At 39.9% G+C, this 18259-nt stretch overlaps 1 protein-coding gene across 4 annotated transcripts in view; it reads left to right on the top strand.

Moving 5' to 3' along the window:
* The window catches only part of LOC148874453 (protein PEP-RELATED DEVELOPMENT ARRESTED 1, chloroplastic), a 67310-nt gene that overhangs the window by 28152 nt on the left and 20899 nt on the right, over positions 1-18259 (top strand). For 3 of the 4 annotated variants that reach the window (XR_016102811.1, XM_088956539.1, XM_088956530.1), the window contains 3 exons: positions 9194-9337; positions 9844-9999; positions 10128-10193. Coding sequence is in view for 3 of the 4 variants with exons in the window: in XM_088956539.1 (XP_088812665.1) it covers positions 9194-9337; positions 9844-9999; positions 10128-10193 (366 nt within the window). In the remaining variant the exon portion in view is untranslated. The remainder of the gene's footprint in view (positions 1-9193; positions 9338-9843; positions 10000-10127; positions 10194-18259) is intronic. The other variant, XM_088956546.1, reaches the window with a different exon arrangement.

Here is an 18259-nt window from a genome sequence, read left to right on the forward strand (position 1 = left end):
CTGAAGAGGGCGGTTTGGTTTCTAGAATTTTCTGAGCCTCCCAGAGTGATCGATTCACTTTTCTCTCTGTTGGGAGGCATGAGGAGGAGATATTTCTCTCCAGCTAGGGTTTTCTTCTTCCAGAAGGGTTGGTTTCTTTGTGTGTGATATTAAATTATTTTTTGAAGGTCTCCAATCTATTTTTTCTTATTTTTTAACTGTTTGAAGTAAAATGGAGAGTTGGAATACCGAGATGAAATCTATTGGTATTGTGGGACTGGGTGTTGGAGGTAGTAGTGATATTTTTGGGTTTGGGATCAGTACTACAGTAAAACTTGGTCGTACAAATTATTTGGAGTGGGCACAATTAGTTAAGATGGCTATTGGTGCCCACGGAAAATTAGGGTATTTCATTGGGGAGAAGAAACCTGATACACTCTTCCCGATGGGTGCAGGAGAATTACATGGTAATGCCCTGGCTGTGTAATTCTATGTTATCTCATATTGCAACAAAATTCCTATGGGCTAATACTGCTAAGGAGATTTGGGGTGGAGTGACTGAAACCTATTCTCAGAAGCAGAATGAAGCCAGAGCCTATCAGTTAAGAAATCAGGTGAAAAGTATGAAACAGGGAGAAAAAACCTCTTGTTGTGTATTTTTCCATGCTGGAAACCCTATGGCAGGAAATAGATCACTTAGAAACTATGGTATGGGGAAGTGTAAATGATGCAGCAACTTATCACAAACTAATAGAGAGGAATAGGGTTTTTGAGTTTTTGGCAAGGCTGAACCCTGAATTTGACATTACTAGGCAACTTATTCTTTCTAGGGAAGGTGTGACACTCTCTCAGGTCTATGCCTTTGTCTCTGGAGAGGAGAGTAGGAGGAATGTAATGCTGAGATAGCCTAAGATTGACTAGTCGGCTATGGTTAGTACAATAAAACCTAAGCCGAATGGAGACAGGGGGAGTAGCGAGATGAGAAGGGAAGATAAGAAAGACTTGGTGTGTGATTATTGCAAGAAGGCTAAGCATACCAGAGACACTTGTTAGAAGCTTCATCCAAATCGTATGCCTGATTGGATAAGAAACAAGAAGGGAAATGCAAATATAGCCACTATAGGAGACTCTCTAGCCCCTCTTTTCCAATCTGATTGGGAATCCATTGTAGTAGCAGCAGTCTGAAAAAAATTGGAGAGGTTTGGACAACTTATGAGTAAGAAAGGTTCACCTAGCTCTAGCCTTCCAGATGGACAACAGAATGCGGGAGACAACTACACCACTTCTTTTGCACATACAGGTTATTCATATGCAACTACAATTCTTGCATCCACTTCAGGTAAGGAGGGACCTCATTGGATTATAGACTTAGGAGCATCTGAGCACATGACTAATGCCCCTACCCTTTTCAGTTCCTATCAGTTATGCTCTGGTAGAGATAGAGTCTCTACAGCAAATGGTTCACATATGCCCATTGCTGGGAAGGGGATAGTTAGAGTGACTAATGATATAACTCCGTCTTCTATTTTACATGCCCCTAGACTTCATACCAACCTACTGTCTGTTAGTTCTTTGACAAAAAATTTGAATTGTTCCGTGACCTTTATTCTTGGTAATTGTGTTTTGCAGGATCTGAAGTCAAAGAAGATGATTGGGAGTGGTCATGAGGTGAATGACAGCTACCTTCTAGATGAGATTCCGAGACATCAGGGCCATCATGTTAGCAGCAGTAGTAGTAGTGGGTCAGAGTCAGTGAACTAGATTATGCTTTGGCACAATCGCTTGGGACATCTTTCTTTTAGTTCTTTGAAATGTCTTTTCCCAAAGTTGTTTGAGTCTGTTTAGTTATCTACTTTGGAGTGTGAGTGTTGTCAGATAGGAAAGCATTGTAGACAGTCTTTTAAATCAAGTAATAAAAGAAGTACTTCTGCTTTTAATATTGTTTTCACTGATGTATGGGGGTCATATCATATCCCTTCCATGGGGGGATTCCGTTACTTTCTCTTGTTTGTGGATGATTATACACGACATTCTTGGATATATTTGATGAGGTCACGTGATGAGGTTCCTAACTTGGTACGACAGTTCCACCAGATGGTTGTCACACAATTTGGAGTGTGAAGTAAGGCTTTTAGATCAGATAATGCCAGAGAGTACTTTGAAAAGGACCTGGCCATGTATCTTTTAGAACATGGCATAGATCATCAGAGTAGTTGTGCATATACACCGCAACAAAATGGAGTTGCTAAGAGGAAAAATAGACACATTGTGGAGGTGGCAAGGAGTCTTATGGTGTGTGCTTCAATTCCTGTGCAGTTCTGGGGAGATAAGTTCTTACAGCCATGCATTTGATTAACCGTGTTCCTTCACGAACTTTGGGGTTTAAGGTGCCATTTAGTCTTCTTTTTCCAGATAGGGAGATATTTCATATACCTCCGAGGGTTTCTGGCTGTGTTTCCTTTGTTTCACATTCTTGGCCTTCATCGTAAGAAATTGGATCATAAGACCAAGAAATGTGTTTTTCTTGGGTATGCTCAGAATCAAAAGGGGTATTGTTGTTATGACCCAATGACGAGGAGTAGATTTGTCACTATGGATATTATTACCTTCTTTGAATCCACCTCTTCTCGAGTGGTTCTCCTCTAGGGGAGAGTTTTGGGGAGGAGAACTCGCAGTCTGTTCCTCTTCCTGTTTCTTTGGTGCCTCCATCAATTCAGCCAACACCTCCATTAGTTCAGCCAGCACCTGCACCTCTAGTTTCATTACCTGAGTCACTATGGGCAACCTTACAGAAATATCAGCGCCGGCAGATGATGGTTGACTCCACAAATCCTTAACCCATACCACTTTCTGTCAGTCCTTCTGAAACTCCAGATTCGACAGATAAAGTTCTAGGTATTCCTCTTGAGCCTGTTATGTTTTTTGATGATAATGTTCCTGTCCCTAACACCATTGTTGCAGCTGATCCCACTGACCTTGATCTTTCCATTGCACTTCGTAAGGGGAAGAGAAAGTGTACAGGCCAGTACATTTCACACCATCTTTCCTACATTGCCTTATCACCCTCCTATCATGCTTTTCTTTCTTCCCTGGATTCTGTGGCTATACCCAGGAATGTTACTGAATCTCTCTCCAAACCTGAGTAGAAACCAACCATGCAAGATGATATGGATGCTTTGGTCAAAAACCAAACTTGGGAAATAGTTGATCTCCCCCCAGACAAAGAGACAATTAGATGTAAATGGGTATTCATAGTGAAGTATAAGGCCGATGGCAAGATAGAGAGGTACGAGGTAAGGTTGGTAGCAAAAGGGTATACTCAGACCTATGGTGTTGCTTATCTGGAAAACTTTGCACTAGTAGTTGAGATGAGTTCAGTTCGTAACCTTTTATCTCTAGCAACCACCTATTCATGGCTCTTGTTCTAGCTTGATGCCAAAAATGCCTTCTTCATTGGTGATTTACAGGAGGTATATATGGACATTCCAACAGGTTTTTATGAAAATGTTGGTAAAGGAAAGGTGTGCAGACTCAAAAAATCTCTGTATAGATTGAAACAGTCACCTAGGGCTTGGTTTGATAGGTTCAGAGGGGCACTCATCCATTTTGGATACACACAAACACAGTCTGATCACACCCTCTTTGTGAAGAGGAGAGATGCTCTGGTGTCAATTCTGATTGTGTATGTAGATGATATAGTGGTGACAGGAAATGATCTGGAGGAGATTGGTGATTTCAAAAAATCATTGTAGTAAGAATTTGAGATCAAAGATTTTGGTGAGCTCAAATACTTCTTGGGGATTGAAGTTGCAAGATCCAAGTATGGGATCTTCATTTCATAACTGCAGGAGACTGGGAAGTTGGGGACCAAACCAGTAGACACTCTTATTGATCCAAATCACAGAATTAATGGTGTGGATGATGAGTTGGTAAAGGATGGGGGGAGATATCAAAGAATGGTGGGCCGACTGCTGTATTTGTGTATGACACGACCAGATATTTCTTATGCTGTCAGTGTTTTGAGTCAATACATGCATGCACCTTGGGTTCAACACTAGAAAGCTATTGAGAGAATACTTGTATATCTAAAAAAGTACCCTGGCAAAGGCATTCTTTTCTCAAATCGTGAGAATCTGAAGCTAGAATCCTATACAGATGCAGACTGGGCAGGTTGCTTAGATGACAAGAGGTTTACGTTAGGAGTGTGTACCTTTGTAGATGGAAACTTGATCTCCTGGAAGAGTAAGAAGCAACCGGTAGAGACTGAGTATAGATCCATGGCTCATGGTGTCTCAGAACTTCTTTGGGTTAGATCTCTTTTGAGTGAGATTGTGGTGAAAGCGGAGGAACCTATGATGTTATACTGTGACAATCCGGCTGCAATCAATATTGCCTACAATCCAATTTAGCATGATAGGACAAAACACATTGAAGTTGATAGACACTTTATAATCCTAACTTGTACCAACAGCAGAGAACCAGAAGCAAGTAGATTGTTTCTCCTTCAGCACATGAGCCTCTTGCACTTCCAATCATAGAAGAAACAATAGGTACTGATACAACCCCTTTGGAGTCATCCTTTCCAGACCTTGATATCCCTATTGCTATTAGGAAAGGAAAAAGGAAGTGTATTGCACATTGCATTTCCAAACACCTTTCTTATAGTTTGCTCTTTCCTTCATATTTTGCCTACCTTTCTTCTGTTGCTTTTAACCCAATTCCTAGGTTTGTATCAGAAGCTTTTACTATTCCAGAATGGAGGGATGCTATGAGAACATAATTGAATCCCTACATAAGAATGACACTTGGGAAGTAGTTGATTTGCTTGAAGGGAAGGATCCAATAAGTTGTAAGTAGGTTTTTACTATCAAATATCATGTTGATGGCACCATTGAAAGGTACAAGGCTAGGATGGTTGCAAAAGGTTATACACAGACATATGGGATTGATTATCTGGAGACCTTTGCTCCTATTGCAAAGATGGCTTTTGTGAGAGTTCTGCTATCTCTAGATGCACACTCAGATTGGCCACTTTATCAGTTGGATGTAAAGAATGCATTTCTGAATGGAGAGTTAAATGAGGAGGTCTATATGCCTCTTCCTGCAGGGATGTATGAAACATATATGAAAGTGAAGGTCTGCAGGCTGAAGAAATCTCTTTATGGACTCAAACAATCCCCTAGAGCATGGTTTGAAAGGATTAGGGCTGCTCTTGTTAGCTTTGGCTATGTACAGACACAATCTGATCATACCCTCTTTGTGAAGAGGAGAGGATCCTTGGCCGTTTACCTGATTGTGTATGCCTATGATATTGTTGTGACTGGTAGTGATGTATCAGGGATTAATGATCTTGAATCTTTCCTTCATACAGAGTTTGAGATCAAAGACCTAGGGGAATTGAGATACTTTCTTGGCATAGAAGTTGCTAGATCCAAGGATGGGATCCTTATCTCTCAGAGAAAGTATGTACTTGATTTTCTCTTTGAAATAGGGAAGATGGGTGCTAGACCAATTGCTACTCCTATTGATACAAGTCATAAACTCTCTGCTTTAGATGGAATATTTTTGAAAGATAAGGGAGTCTTCCAAAGACTACTTGGAAAACTTCTCTATCTATTCATGATTCGGCTAGACATTGCATATGTTGTCAGTTGCATTAGTCAGTTTATGCATGCTCCGGGAGATACTCACATGGCAGCAGTAGAGCGGATTCTATGTTATTTGAAGGGTTCCCCTGGAAAGGGAATTCTATTTGTTAAGCATGGCCATATGAAACTTGAAGCCTACACAGATATTGATTGGGCCAGAAACATTGATGACAGAAGATCTACCTTTGGGTACTGTAGCTTGTGGCAAGTAATATTGTCTCTTGGAGAAGCAAGAAACAATCGGTTGTTGCCCGATCTTCAGCCAAAGCTGAATACAGATCCATGGCTCATGGAGTTTCTGAACTACTGTGGCTTAGATCCTTGATGGAGGAACTCGGTATTGAGCATGATAAGCCAATGATATTATATTGTGATAATCAGGTTCCCTTCAACATTGCTCACAATCCAGTGCAACCTGACAGAACTAAATATATTGAAGTTGACAGACACTTCATTCAAGAAAGAGTGGCTTTTGGAGAGGTGTGTCTACCTTTCATCACTTCTGAAGGACAGTTAGCTGATTTCCTCACCAAGGGCATTCCCAAGGCTAAACTTTAGCATGATACTAGCAAGCTTGGGATGATTGACATCTATGCTCAGCTTGAGGGGGAGTGTAGAGAAGATGGGCCGAATGGCCCATAGGCTGTTTATCCTTTTTTATTTTTATGTTCTTTGCTGTAATGGGTCTAAATCTGGGCTTTATTCTTTCTTATGTTATGTTTTTTATTTTTCTGCCCAACTAGGGGTCTCTTTGTAAATTATTAAAGTTTAACTTAATGAAATGGAATTAGGGGTGTAAGTGAGAAGGTTATGTTCTAAAATCTTTCTCTCTGAACCCTAGTTGCCGCCACCTTCTTCTTCTTCTCTCTTGTTGAAACCTGATTTCTGCTACTTCCTTTTGATTTTCTACAACTATTTAAACAATCCTTTCTTTTCAAAAGGTTGTTTTTCTTCTAACCGAAAATCAGTTGGAGGTCGAAGTTCGCCGGACAGAAGCTTTGTACAACAACATGAAACCAGCTGGATCCTTCTTTAAATCGCCTCATCTCTCTCAAACTTTCTCCTGCTCTCCTTCACAAACCCTCTCTCTGTTCGTTCTCTATCTCAAACCTTCTTCAAAACTCTCTTAATTTCTTCCACTCTTTTATCTTTGTGAACTCTCCTCTCCTCTTAGCGAGAGACCCCTCTCTCTCTCTCTCTCTGGATCAAGAGACTCTCTACCTGAGAGTCTCTCTCTGCTCTTAGCTCGACGACGAGAGAGCCCCCTACATTTTTCTTCACTTGTCCCTCCCTTTTCCTCTGTTTTCTCTCCACTTCTAAAGACGCCCTCTCTCAACTATTCAATAATCTCTCCCCCAATCTCCCCTTCAACCTTTTTCTCTTCAAACTCCTCTTCTCCACCTCTTTCAAAAGAATGAAAGACCCCCAAAAATACTTTTTCCGATTCAATTTGGGTCCTCCCTCCGCTTCTCCTCTGACCTCCTTTCTTGGGAATGGAGCCTCCTATTTATAATGGGAAGGAGGGGAAGGTTTTGCCAATTCTCAAGATAGAAGAGGAGTTTTAGCAAGTTTGGGTTTAAAGGGATAGGAGGGTTCAATTATTTGGGGTCCAAAGGATAATTTCGTAATTTTTGGGAATAATTTGGTCATTTGGGATAAAAGGATAATTTAGTGGTTTGGGTTCAGAGGGCAAATTGGTAATTTGGGGTCCGAAGGGGTAGGTTTAGAGAGCTATTCAGGTAATTTGAGGAATGAAGGGTATTTTGGTCATTTGACACGATGGGTAATTTTGGGAGTTTGGAAGGAGGGATATTTTGGTAATTTGGTTAGGGGGTATTTTGGTAATTTTGGAAGAAGGGGGGTATTTTGGGAATTTGGAAGAAGAGGTATTTTGAGAACTTTGGAAGAGGGGGTATTTTGGGAGTTTGATCTTAGGGGCATTTTGGTAATTTGGTCAAGGGAAATTTGGGTAATTTGGTATAAAGGTAATATGGGAGGAGGGGTATTTTGGTAATTTGGTATGAGGGGGCATTTTGGTGAGATTAATAGTGGATTTTGAGGATTTGGGGGTTAAGACTTGGGTTTTTTTTTTGGATATTTTGGGTTTCGGCGGGGTCGGAATGGTTTGATCGGTGTTTGAGGGCGAGTTAGGGGTTTAGATAGAGGACCGAGCAAAAATCGAGTCCTGACAATGGGAGAGAGAAAAGTAAAGGAGGAAGATGGAAGAAAGGGAAGAAGAGAGAGAGTTCTAAACCTCTCTTCAGCCCCCAATGATATCTTTTATTCTTTTGTTGTAAAAAATAAAGACAATTACTTGAGTGCCCTTACTAGGGCGTCCATCACTAAAGGCAGCAATAAAAAACAATAAAAAAAGAAAAAACAGGTCCATAAATAAGGTCCACTACCTACTTACACAAGTCATAAACATAACTTAAAGAAAAATAAAGACACTAGGCCCATCCGGCCCATTCTCACTACATACCTCATTTTTGGGCATGTGTACTAGTATACAGCCTTGTAGGCTTGTACAGCTTTGTATTTTATTGTTTCTTCTAAGGACAATTTTATCCATTCATTATTTAATATAAATATCCTTTTCCTGGGTTGGATCTGCACTGACCAACCGAACTTTCTTTCTCTCATCGTTGTTTCTATCTTTTCTCTCTTCCTCACGCCTGAACTATCATGTAATACAAGCAATGCTATATGCAGCAGAAGTGTTGGGCAGTCAAGGAACAACATATCCAAAAAATAAGTGTGTAAGAAATGTGTATGCTGATATTGACGAGTGGAAAAAACTAGAAAGGTAAGGTTAGAAATGAAGTTATTCAAAGGAACCTAGGAGTATCTCCAATAGGTGATAACATGAAAGAAGTAGACTAAGATGGTTTGTCCACATGTGCAGAAGACCATCTATAGCAGCTATAAGAAGAAACAGTCCGTTGCACTTTGAAGGGGCTAGAATGGCTAGGGGCTGACCAAAAAGGACATGGGTTGAAGTAGTAAGAAATGCTTTAAACACTAATAATTTAACAATGGATATGCCATTATACAGAATGGAATGGTGAAACAGGATTCATGTAGCCATATAGTTTTTTTGATAAATAGCTGATCCCATATAGTTCGGGTAAAGCTTAGGTGACGATGATGATATCCTGACATATTTGTTGAAATTTCTATTTTTTCCCAAAGTTTCTTATGGTATGATTTGTTAAAATATATAATTTATGTATTTTAGATGCGTGTCCATGTGGAAAGGTGTCTATGCAGTATCTGGTGTTATTGTTGGTATTATACCAAAGCAGGTGCACCAAGCATGTTTACTAATCTGATTCACTGGACTATTAGATATTGTATATTTGCAGTATGTAGTGCAAGTATTGAAACACCTCATGAAGATGCAAATTATTGGCATCTTGAAGTGTTATGAGGTAGTGAGTTGAAAATTTCCTTCTGATGTGTTTGTTAGAATATGAAACAATTCTGTGCTCCAGCTTATGGTCTTGACCTCCATTTATGTCATGATTTTATTAATTTGTCTTTTATGCATCAACTTGTTTTTTCAGACAATGGAATCTAGGCCAATTGTTCCTGATCGGAAGCTACTCGCAAGGCTTGTATTGATCAGAGAAGAAGCTCGCAATATGGTGGGGGGTGGAATACTGGATGAAAGAAATGATCGAGGTTTAAGTACTCTTCCTGAAGCAGAGGTCTGTTTACTTCTAATATTGGTTAATAAGATGTAAGATAATCTCTAATTGAATGACATGTTTGGTTATTGCCATTAAACGTAAAATTACTATAACTTACCTATTAGCTAAGAAGATTCAATTCATATTTGATCTTCTGATGGGTGACATTTTTCCTGAACACTACATTATTATTTTGCATAGTTCTACCAAAACCATTACTTAGTGTGACGGCAAAACCCTGGGCTGCTAAGCATGAGAACGCGGGTTCAAGTCTGAGGGCAAATGGTTAGGACTGTTCCCAGTCTACCCCTCACAGATAGCTGGGACCTACATTTATAGAACCAAATCCAGATATCCAGTTAAAATACAAAGTGGGAACTGGGCCTCTGGCTGATGGAGTAATGATCATCATTTAGTATTTTAGTTCTCCTTGATTTGGTTGAACTATTACCATTACCAAATACTGTTCTTGTACTACAGTTATAGCCATAGACCATTGTTTCCATTTTTTTCCTAAACCACAGGTGAACTTCTTGTCCAAGCTGGTTGCTATGAGACCTGGAAAAACTGTCCAGGAGATGATAAAAAATGTTATGCAAGGAAAAAATGAAGGTGCAGACAGCTTAGTTAATGGTGAGGAAAATGCTGATAGACAGACAGCAAGTGGAATTGCAGGAAGGGTGAGCTCCTTTTTGCTTACTAGAGGGCATTATCAACCTTGTGTCATTGATTTTTGTAGGTGATGGAATCTTGAATTCGTAGGTATTGGTATTGCAAAAATAACTGAATCTCTACTTATGATTTCCAGGCTAGCATTACAGGACGTAAACCACTTCCTGTACGTCCTGGCATGTTTCTTGAAACTGTTTCCAAGGTATATGAACTCTGTTTGTTTTATCTTCTTAAATCTTGTTGCTTGTGTGCGTGTATATATTTAGCTTTTCTTCCATCTGCATTCTGCAGGGACATACATGACACATCCAGACTGTCTATGTGATAAAGGACAGTCTGGATTTATTGTGCAGTATGTGTTGACCACGTAACCCCCTGTATCCAACTGTATTGCACATTTTCCTTTTTCTTTGAACAATGATAGCTTTTATTGAAGACAAGAGAGATCAAAGTACATGAGAGGATGTACAGAAGCCTAGAGCATCTAAGGCAGAATTGCAAAGGCAAACAAATGTCACTAAGCAAGCTTTCTCTAAAAAGCCCTGATTTTGCTAGGCTATCAGCAACAGTGTTTTGCTCCCTAGGAATCCAGACGAGCTTCACAGTCATTAAGTCTAAGATATCCCTAGCTTCAGCTAGCAAGTGTGATAATCTCCAAGGTCCTCCTTCTTTCTCCCTTAGCCAAGCTATAGCATTTGCAGAATCCCTTTTAATGGTTAAAGAGGATAAACCTAGCCGCTTTGCAAAACGAATTCCTGTAAGTGCAGCCAAGGCCTCTGCCTTTGTAGCATCTGCCCTCCCGACTGGACTATAAGCCCAGCAGACATTCCTCCTTTCCCCTCGGATTACACCTCCAATTCCTGCCTGACCTGTAGAGCCTTGGGCACTGCCATCAAAGTTTAGAGTCACCACTCCTTCCTCTCTAAAATGTTTCACAATCAACTCAGATCTTGGAGAGGAGTGCAGGATATCTGGAAGGTTGCTCTGAAGATCATTTAAGGAGAGGCCTTTGAGGGATAGCCTAGTTGGTTTTGCCCAGCAGTGGTGCAGTTTTGAATCCCCCTATTATCATCTCTGTAAGAACAGAGCCATTGATGTGATGTTGTACTGTTCACTTAAAAGAGTAACAACCCCTATGGGGGTGTCAGGCCGTGATTAATATAAAAAAAAAGAGAAAAGAGATGAGGAAGTTGGGTCTTTAGCATTTCTAGATTTATTTATTTTTTGATCGGAAACGGTAACTTCATTAAACAAAACTTAAAATACAACCGTCACCCTAGAGTAGAGGTTTGAGATACAATCACTGAGTCACAACATTGCAGAACATGTTCCCCCTAACAGCCCCCTGTTTAGCTAATGTATCTGCTAATCCATTAGCTGATCTTATCCACTTGAAGTAGACACAAATCTCTCTTGTTAGGCAGATAATTTCCCTCATCGACTGTCTATGTTCCATCCACCTAAACTATCTGATTGCAGCCATCCTATTACCAGCTTTGAATCCCCTTCTATTTCTATTTGTTATAGTCCCAACTGCTTTGCACATCTTACACCTTGTAGTAATTCCATTAATTTCGCCCTCAAAGAGTCACCCACTCCTATCGGACCCGAGAACAATGCTAAAATTCTGCCTTCTGCATCTCTGAAGACACCCCTGTTAAGGGCCCGAGAATAGGATTTCGTCACGGGTCGGTCCACAGGGAAAACCTCCTGTTTTCCCTTGTTCCTCCCTTTTCTTGAGGAACCTATCTTGGCGCCTTAATGGTGATTTGTTCAAGAGATCACCAACTCTCCTCGCTCTTTCTTGGCTGAAATTTTCGATGTCTTTTATTGAATAATATCAGATCCTTAAATAGAAGATTACAAGAGGTAAGAGTCCTACTTTTAGGAAGACTCCTTACTAATCTATACTACTGAATAGATAAGATAAGAACACAGAATAGATAAGACTCCCTACTAATCCCTACTACTGAAACAACCTTGGTGAGTAGGTCTGCAACCTGCATGTTGGAGGTGATGAGGCATACTTCTTGAGATATAACCATTTCTCTGATAAAATGCCGGTCCACTTCAATATGCATAGTTCTGTTGTGTTGTACTGGATTATGGGCTATATTTGATGGCCGGCCTGATTATCACATTACAACATTAGGGGTTTCTCATAAACAATACCCAATTCCTTAAGTAATGATCTCAAACATAGAATCTCAGCCACACCATTTGCCGTGGACCTATATTCAACTTCGGCACTTGAACGAGAAACAACACTTTGTTTCTTACTCTTCTAGGAGACCAAATTACCTCCTACAAAGGCACAATATCCAGAGGTAGATCTTTGGTCATCAACACACCCAACCCAATCAGCATCTGTGTAGACTTCTATCTTCATGTGGTCATTTTTCTTGAACAAAATGCCTTTGCCTGGGGACCTCTTCAAATATGCTAATATCATTTCAACCGCAAGGAGGTGAGTAGTTCTAGGAGAGTGCAAATACTGACTAACTACACTTACTGCATAACTGATGTCAGGTTGTGTGAGGCAAAGATAGAGAAACTTTCCAACTAACTGTTGAAACATAGCTTTATCTTCAATAGGCTCTCCACCCTCTGCACTAATCCTGTGGTTCTGTTCAATAGGTGTGTCCACAGGCTTAACTCCCAACCTTCTTATTTCTTCTAGTAGATCAAAGACATACTTTCGTTGAGAGACAAAAATCCCATGCTTGGATCTAGCTACCTCAATGCCCAAGAAGTATCGTAGTTCTCTCAGATCTTTTACCTCAAACTCTTGATGAAGGAGTTGCTTAAGAGACTCAATCTCTCTAGTATCACTCCCGGTTACTACAATGTCGTCCACATACACGACAAGCAAGGTTATGGAGGAACCCACTCTCTTAATAAACAAGGTGTGGTCTGGCTGAGCTTGCACATATCCAAACCTATCAAGGGCTTGTCTGAATCTGTCAAACCATGCTACAGGGGACTGTTTTAGTCCATATAGAGCTTTGTTCAACCGACAAACCTTTCCTGTCTCCGTACCATAAAATCTTGGAGGCAACTACATGTAAACTTCTTCCTGCAAGTCTCCATTGAGAAATGCGTTTTTAACATCCATCTGATACAATGGCCAAGAGTAACTAGTTGCAAGAGATAATAGTACTCTGATAGTGGTCATCTTTGCTATTGGTGCAAAAGTTTCTAAGTAGTCAATACCATATGTCTGAGTAAATCCTTTTGCAACTAATCGGGCCTTATACCTTTCAACAGAACCATCAACATTATGTTTCACAGTGAATACCCATCTACATCCAACCGGTTTCTTTCCTTTAGGTTGATCAACTATCTCCCAGGTATTGTTTTTGATGAGAGCATTCATTTCTACTTTTATCGCATCTTTCCATTCTGGTACTTCCAATGCTTCCTATATTGTTTTGGGAATGGGAATATCAGCAATGGATGCGAGAAAAGACTTGTAGGAGGGAGACAAATGATCATAGGATAGGAACTGAGAAATGCAGTGAGCTGTGGTGCAACGACGTTTGTCTTTACGAACTGCTATGGGAAGATCAAGGTCACTGAATGAAGGTGAAGGCTCCATGGTTAGATGTCACTCATCTGTAGTATCTGTGGTACCTGGATCTGGATCTGCAGAAGGAATTGGGGCTACTGTGGTACTTGGATCTAAATTTGCAGAAGGAGCTGGGGTTGCTGTGGTACTGGGATTTGGATCTGCAGAGGGGACTAGGACTGGCCTGCACTGCTGATGTCCAAAGTCGACCTATCTATATCGTCTGTGATAGACTCTCACATCCTTGCACCTTTGACATCCTTCCCCATTACATCCTTCTTCACTTAATGGGATTGGAAAAGGAACTTCCGATGAGCTACTCCCGGCTTCACTATTCTCCCCCTGAGGAGAAACCCTTGGATAATAGGGTTTATCCTCAAAGAAGGTGATATCCATTGAGACAAATCTTTTCCAGAAGTCGGTTTATAACAACAATATCCCTTTTGAGTTTGGGCATAACCAAGGAAAATGCATTTGGAGGCCTTAGGATCAAATTTGGAACAATGAGGGTCAAGGATTTGAACAAAGCAAGTGCACTCAAAGGTTTTGAGGGTAATGGTAAACAATTCTTTATTGGGGTATAAAAGGGTGAATGGGGTTTTCATGTCAAGAACCCGTGAGAGAATTCGATTGATAAGATAAATTGTTGTAAGAATGACATCCCCCCAGAAATGTACATGCACATTTGAGGTAAACATAATACCTCTGGCTACCTCCAACATGTGTCTATTCTTTCTTTCAGCAACCCCATTCTGCTTTGGTGTATGTGGGCAGGTACTCTGATGAATAATCCCATGATCAAGCATGTAGGAGGCTAATGGGTTTGAAAAATATTCTTTTGCATTGTTGGATATAATAATTTTGACCCCAAATTGGGTTAAAATCATTTGATGAAAGATTCAGGTTAATGTTGGAACCTCATCTCGAGAACGCATAAGGTAAACCCAAGAGAACCGAGTATAATCATCAACAAATAATAGGAAATATCTGTACCCCCCATGGCAGTGGTATGATAGGGTCCCCAAACATCAATATGCACAATTTCAAAAGGAATATTGCTTTTGTTATTACTTGATGGATAGGTAGTCCTGCAACGTTTTGCAAGCTCACAACTTGCACATTTCAAACTTGTCACCTGAACAAATTCAAATATACTAGGAAACAAACTTTTCAAAGCCTGAAAGGATAAATGGCCCATCCTATTATGCCAAAGCATCACTTGATCAACGGACTGAGAAACAAAGGATTTCTTAGTTTCACTATCCTCCTGATGAGCACTTCCTCCAAGTAGGTAGATTCCATTTGTCTCACGGCCAGTCAAAATCACCTTCCTTGTTTTTGGATCCTGAAAAATACATCGATCAGGAAAAAAAGTTACTGAACATTTATGTTTTTTTGTAATGCTACTAATTGAGAGCAAGTTAGTATTAAGCTTAGGAACATGCAGGGCGGAGGATAGGGAAATTGTATCAGACAACTTGATGTCTCCTTTGCCAGAAATAGGAACAAGGGATCCATCAGCAATGGATACTGTCTTTACCAGAAGATAAATGATAGGTAGAGAAAAGTGATGGCAAGCTAGTCATATGGTCAGATTCTCTTGAATCTATTATCCTAAAATGTTCTGTATTACCTGGAGCTGAAGCTGATAAGCTGAGGCTCAATTACCTGATTGAGCAAAGGATGAGGTTGAAGGAGTTGATGATGGCTGAAGAGATGATACTGAGTTACTGACTTCATTTTCCAATTGTGTCAGAGCAGCTCGGACAGCAGCTAGGGTGTCTAGAGGAGTGCCTGTCGAGGCTGTTGAGGCTGTACTATCAGTGTTGACAACCATATTGGCATTCACCTTTTTGTTTTTGAGTTTTGCTGGAACTAGATGTGGATGCAGCTTCTAACAAGTGTCTTTAGTGTGTTTTGGTTTCTTGTAATGTTCACAAACTAGGTCCTTTTTAGCATCTTTCTTCATATCCCTTTCCTTTTCTCCCCCAGACTTGGGTTTAATTGCTGCCAGGGCAGATTCAAAAGGTTGCTTGCTGTAACATAACATTTCTCCTAGTTTCTTCATTGTGCACTAGGGAATAAGCTTGAGATAGAGACATACTTTCTCTTGTCAATAGCTGTTGTCTTACAATATCATACTCAGAATTTAGGTCAGCCAAGAACTCAAATACTCTATTAGTTTCAACTTGCTTTCTGTAAGTTTGTGCATCTTTTTGACTCTCCCATTCAATTGTCTCAAAGTGGTCAATCTCATGCCACAGAGATTTTAGGGTTGAAAAATAAACATAGACCTATTTCTCTCATTGTTTGAGATTTTTAACCTTACATTTCAGCTCATAAGCCCTAGCAACATTAAGGAGTTGAGAGTAGGTTTCTTTCACAACAACCCATATCTTTAGCTGTTTTTGCCCATAAGTAATTTCGGCTGATGTGTGGCTGCATGGAGTTGCACAACCATGTCATCACCAAATAATTTTCTTGAATCCACTTAGCATAAGTGGAATCCTCCTTAGTTGGTTCCTTCACATCTCCCAACAAATAGTTCAGATTTCCTCTTCTCCCAATGGCCATCATGGCTGATTGGGCCCACTCTAAGTAGTTTGAACCATCAAACTTTACAATTGTAATCTGGAAGGTGTTTTCAGTTATGCCACCTGAACCAGTCCCAAAACACCCTCTCCTTGGCCCTTAAACTCCATTCTTAGAAGTTAATTAAAGGGCACTTACTGTACCAATCGGCCTACTGGGTCTGTAACTAGTAGTAGGACTAGATGAAGAATTCTGATTTAGTAAATGAAAGCTCTCTAATTACTGTGACAGTCGGCCTACTGGGTCTTGAGACTGATAACAGTAAAAAAAAACTGATTTAGCTGTAACAGTCCTGCTGAAACAGCTCTACTGGGTCTTCTAGAGCGTAAAGAATAACTTTAAAACGAGGGAGACAAATTTGATTACCTCCTTGAAATAATAAGTCCTGAATCTCGAGGGTTTTTCTCTTAAACTCCAAAAGAAAATATAGAAAGGAGAATAAATTTCAGACCATACTTCTTAGATCAAGTTATTCTTGTTGCTGATCTTAAGAGAGATTGAAATCTCACAAGGGAAAGAACTTCTGAAATTTTGATCGTCTCTTCCAGTCTTGAAGGCTGATCTCGAACCAAAATTCCTTTGAAATTCTGATAGCCTCCTCCAGTCTTGATCAAGAACTGATATTGATCCTCTTATCATTCTCTAATTCTTCCTGGTTATCAAGGATCGATCGAATCTTTGGACTGCTACTGTATATAAACTCCAAGAATCAGCCGAAGAACTGATCTTTCTATTTTTCTAGCCCTACGCAATTCTCATGTGGTCGGCTGGATCAAAACCACATGAGAAGCCCTAGATCTTGCTTTGATATCAAGTAGTCGTACAAGACTTCAAATATCTCTTAGGTTTTGAACAGAAAATAAAGAAAGGAAGAGAGAAGATGAGAAGAAAAAGAAGAGAGATGGAGAGGGAGAACTCGTGGAGAGGTATTAGAAAGAAGAGAGTGGTTGGAGTGTTTAAAACAACCACCCCACTCCTTAATTTATATACATAGTTTCCTAATTATAAAAGAACTTTAATGCTTACATGGCAATAAAAGATAAGATTAAAATAAAACTAATCCTAGATAAGATAGAATAAAACTAATCCTACTAGGAAAGCTGATCCTAATCAATTTAAATCTGAGTACAACTCTGGGTGTCATGAATACACTTAATGTAGGGTCCACAGTTTCCTACACATATGAAATATCTGGTTGTGTTAGGCAAAGATAAAGAAGTTTCCCAACCAACCTTTGATACATACCACTGTCCTCAAGAAGTTCTCCACTTTCTGCACTTATTTTATGGTTCAACTCAATGGGTGTGTCAGCAGGCTTTACTCCTAACTTTCTAGTTTCTTTCAATAAGTCAAGGACATACTTTCTTTGAGAGATAAAAATGCCATACTTAGATCGAGCTACCTCAATTCCTAGGAAATAACGCAATTCTCCTGAGTCCTTCACTTCAAATTCCTTGTGAAGATGCTGCTTAAGAGATTCAATCTCACTAATTTCACTTCTTGTTACCACAATGTCATCCACATAGACAACAAGTAAGGTCAAGGAGGAGTCTGTCTTCTTAAAGAAGAGAGTGTGATTTGATTGAGCCTGTGTGTAACCAATTTTTTCCAAAGCTAGTCTAAACCTATTAAACCAAGCTCTTGGAGATTGTTTCAACCCATATAAAACCTTTTTCAGTCGACAAACGTTCTTTCCTGCTTCTATACTGTAAAAACCAGGGGGTAACTCCATGGACACCTCTTCTTGCAAATCTCCATTGAGGAATTCATTCTTGACATCCATTTGAAATAGTGGCCATGAAAAATTTGCAGCAATAGATAGTAGGACTTTGATAGTGTTCATCTTGGTAACTGGTACAAAGGTTTCCATATGGTCTATGTCATAAGTTTGTGTGAATCCCTTTAAAGCCAATCTGGCCTTATACCTCTCTACAGAACCATCATCATTATATTTCACTATAAACAACCATCTGCATCCAACAGGTTTCTTCTTCTTAGGCTGGTCAACTAGTTCCCATGTATTGTTCTTAACAAGAGCATCCATCTCTACTTTCATCTCTTCCTTCCACTCAGGTATCAATAGAGCTTCTTGCACTGTTCTGGGTATA

Source organism: Nelumbo lutea, chromosome 1, assembly GCF_056320005.1.
Source record: "Nelumbo lutea isolate HS-2025 chromosome 1, American lotus-T2T, whole genome shotgun sequence".
Lineage (NCBI taxonomy): Eukaryota > Viridiplantae > Streptophyta > Magnoliopsida > Proteales > Nelumbonaceae > Nelumbo > Nelumbo lutea.